This window comes from Physella acuta, unplaced genomic scaffold, assembly GCF_028476545.2.
Source record: "Physella acuta isolate Inbredline_101_S28 unplaced genomic scaffold, ASM2847654v3 ptg000741l, whole genome shotgun sequence".
Taxonomy (NCBI): Eukaryota; Metazoa; Mollusca; class Gastropoda; family Physidae; genus Physella; species Physella acuta.
The window spans coordinates 462,614-466,830 of NW_026732259.1; the positions used below are offsets into that span (position 1 = coordinate 462,614).

General features: G+C 34.3%; 1 protein-coding gene across 1 annotated transcript; it reads right to left on the bottom strand.

The window, feature by feature from the left end:
- Window positions 1-1,016: 1,016 nt before the first annotated feature.
- Window positions 1,017-3,772, bottom strand: LOC131950166 (ribitol 5-phosphate transferase FKRP). The gene is made up of 2 exons (XM_059312218.1): window positions 3,752-3,772; window positions 1,017-3,234 (listed from the first exon to the last, which is right to left on the bottom strand). The coding sequence occupies exon 2, from the start codon at window positions 3,080-3,082 to the stop codon at window positions 1,550-1,552; it is 1,533 nt and encodes a 510-aa protein (XP_059168201.1). The 5' UTR covers window positions 3,083-3,234; window positions 3,752-3,772; the 3' UTR covers window positions 1,017-1,549.
- Between the last annotated feature and the right edge of the window lie 445 nt (window positions 3,773-4,217).

A 4,217-nucleotide genomic window follows, 5' to 3' on the forward strand; every position in this document is an offset into this window, starting at 1 on the left:
TGTACCCTATGATACTGTATATAGTGATACTGTACCCAGTGATACTGTACCCAGTAGAGTAATACTGTACCCAGTGATACTGTACCCAGTAATACTGTACCCAGTGATAGTGTACCCAGTGATACTGTACCCAGCCCTTTCCCTGTTCACATACTGCAGCCATCAAGGTCTCAGGACAGTGACCTAGACAGCAAGGGAACCAAACTCGAGACTTTCAGACTAGTAAATGTGTGCTCTACTGCTTGACCACACCATTGAATGATAAATAGAGTCTTGGACATACTTGCATCTCTAGACAGTAGTTCATGCAACTCAACGACCTAATGAATACATTGTATCAAGGAAGACTAGGGTGAACTTAATAATGCCACATGTTGAAGATAATATACATCACTGAACTAACAGCAGGTTCAACAGATTCAGATCATGGTTAAATATTTGATGGACAGACTTTCTCATTTCACAACACACCAGTAGACCCTGGAAACCCCACCAACACCCCCCCCCTATCACTACTGTGTGGGTGGTTTTGCATACCTGTTGTAGTGAGTTTTTTTCTGTTCATGGTGAAAACTTGAGAAATTGGACCAATTGTTTCTTAACATTTTAAACTGTGTAGACTGTCTTAGATATGATCCCAAGACAGGTAAATTATTTTAAGAGATATCCTGATTAAAATGGACTGAGTATAGATTTTCAAAAGAAATCAATGAAAATTTTAGGGTTATCTTTTACGAGATGTCCTATCCCATGACAAATAAGTTCATAATGAAATAAATACCAGTAATTACAAACAATTACATTATAAAATTACACATCTTCCTATAACTCTCATGAATTAATCTTGAAATATGAAAAATGTCTAAACTACCAGTGTAGATTAAAGTATTTTTCAAACAATACACTTATTACTACAACAAATCTTGCACACTAAGTATTATGTAGACTGTAATAGTTTATATTATAAACTACACAAACCATTAGTTATATATCAAACCAAAAAGTCACAACACTTCTCATTCAAGAGAAACATGGAATGTAAAATCTAAATTCAACTACAGTAAATAAGTTACATTCACCTTTCAGACCTATGCATAGCCTCGTTTACTTTCTCTAACTTAAGTCAGGTACCCCCCACAGCTGGGTGGACTAAGCAATGTCCTGTATACCTGAGTCTGAACAAAAATACAAATGTGAGACCTTGAGAAAGCAACAAAACGCTTTACTATTCGACAACACCATCCCCGAAACTCAACATGAATGTAAGACCATTTAACAAAACCAACTGACATTTGCAACATATGTTAATAATGTGATCAATAATCAAAAACACAAGTTATGAAAATTAATATCAGCAACTCATAAAAAACAATTTGCTTAACGAGTATTCTGTTTTCTGAAAATAAAACACTACGTGAAAGCCAGACCCAGTCATAATCACTAAGAAAGACAGCATAAAAAACACTGAGCCGTGTAAGTTTTCATGCAATCAACATCAAGTGTGCACTATAGCACCAGAGCCATGTTAACAACATCATAGATGTCAAGATTACTTTGGATTCTGTAAGTTGGGGTACTTTGGTTGTTCAATAACACCCTCACCAAACTTGTACTCTAAAAACTCTCTAACACTATTGGGAGCGCTGGCTGATAAACCAGCAAATTCTATCTTAGTCAATGGCTGCAAAAACTTTTCAGGAAACTCAGTGTCTTGCCGATGTGTAGGGAACCAGGAATCCTTTGTCATGATGCCATGTTTAGAATAGAATGGATAGATATCCACATGAAGGTGGTTTACTTCTGAATACTGCACACGATAGAAGTGCCCCTCTGGTGCTTTCTCCCACACAAAACCTTTCTGATCAACATAAGGCCCGGTCTCTGTATGGTTTAGCTCTCTACATTTGATGATATCATCTCTGTATATACCAACATCGACGTCATAATCCCATGGGATTATATCCTTGTGACGCGCGGCACCAAGCAAACTGCCACCTTCTAACCAATACCTGACCTGACTTTTCTCTAGAATAGAAAAAACATGAGCTGCAGTTTCTCTCAAAGCTTTCAGACAACAGGGTGGTGTCCACCTACCCTCGTACAAATACGCCGGCATGTCATTGACAACTGTACCAAAACAACGTGGGGTATTTTTATCACAACCATAATATCTAGAGATGTGATTGGGTAGAATTTCTTGTTTGATACCCACGGAGGAATAAAATGATTTGAGTCTTTCTGTTTCCGCCCGCTTGTGTTTCCAGCTATTGTGTGGGTCTAAATACAAAGTTTTGAGTTGCTCCAACTTTTCACCTTTAGCCATCCTTATTTTCCAGTTTTTTAACTTGGCCTGGACATAAAAAGAAAATGGAAATGGTCTAGCAAATGGTTCAGGTAATGACTTAAATTCTTCAGTTTTTACCAACAAAGCATGTGCGCCAGTTACTAATGGACACTGTGAAGAAATATCAGAATTATTCACATTGTATGATATTGTCCAGCGTTTCAAATCAACATCAAAATCCTTGCATTCAATAACATTTTTTGCAATCGGGATAGCAACAGCAGTTGTGTTACGTTTTGATTTGAGGAAATTGATATAGAATAGTAATTGCTTCCAGGTTTTAATTTTCACTCCATCAGGAAGAAAAAGTACATACTGGCTGTCTACAAAATGTGAGAGACAGCCACTGCTATAATTTTTAGTCAAATCACTATTTAGAGTAACAATTTTCCCTGAGCTTTTAGGACTCAGCTTAAATGGCGGATAAGGAAGATGATCCGCCACAATCAACACTGGAACTTTACCCAAGATCTCATTGACAGAATCAACAGTTTCAACAAGTGAGTTTTCAAAATCTTCAAATTCTCTTATTATGATTATCAACCGCTCTGCAATGTTATCTTTGGTCAAAGGCCCAAGAAACCTAGCAGTGGCTTCTTTCCTTTCTATTACTCGTCCACCACTTTCTACAGAGCTAATATCTAACAAGTTATGAAAAATGATTATATAAAATACTAATACGCAAATAATAAGTGCACAGCAGTATCGACTAAGTTTAATTTTTTTTCTAAGGGCCATCTTAGTACATCACAGAATAAATACTCGTTTCATTACAGGTTCCATCTAGTTTACAGTTTCTTAATCAACATGAAAAGACAGCAACAATGGCCAGCAACATTGAAATAACACGCTGTGTTTGTGAAATAGGCTGCTACCACATTTGAAGTATTCTGTGGAAATAAAATTATAATTTTATCATTTAAGCCAAAAGCATAGTGTGTAACTTTTTGGTTACTGATTAGTGAGTGATTGGGTGAAGCCTTACTATAATTATAATAAATTTGAGTGTAATAGTCAAATTTAAATCATCTGCTACCATGGAGTTCTACATTTAAATTTATAAAAGTATCACTAAGTATATACTATACTATACTGTTGTTTGGTAGCAGAGGCTAGTAATATGAAAAAAAGGTGACTCATTATAAGTGTAGTTAAGCTTGGCTGCATCTGATGAAAACATTGCTAATCTTTATCTAATAATAGACCCCTACTGAAAAGTTTTAATACAATTGTTTTTAATGTTTAAAAGTAGGTAGATCTAGATCTAGATCTGAAACATTTTTGCAACTTTCAAAACATAGGGCCTAAAATTATTATTTAAAATAAATAATCTAAATCCTCCTAAGAATCATTTTAAAATTGAAATAATTATTTTAATTAGGCCCCTACTAAAATTTAATGAATCACCTTTTTCATATTATTTCTTAAGGTAAAATCACGATATAGCGTCGGAAATTATTGGGTAATGTTCGTTGAGTTTCGGTAACATTCGTTACTGTAAACCATAGTTTATTTGACCGGTGAAAGAAAAATAAAGTCAAGTGCATTAAATTAATGTTTTAACTTAATTTAATGTTTAACTGACAAAAAATTAGCAACAATTAGTAAATCTAAATATAATTAATAAAGTCAAGTGTAGTAATTAATGTTTTTTTTTTTAAAAAAAGAAAAAAACCTGCAGAAGATTTGCGACAACCAGCTCTAGTTCTGTTAGTAAATAAGACGATTAGATTAACTAAATTAACTAAAGTTTAAGTTAAGTTAAAAGTAGTAAGAATAACTAGAATAATGTTTAGTAGCAGCAATAATTAGCAAATACACTTAAACTAATTAGACATACAAAATAATTAGCAAAACAGTTTTTAAAATGCAA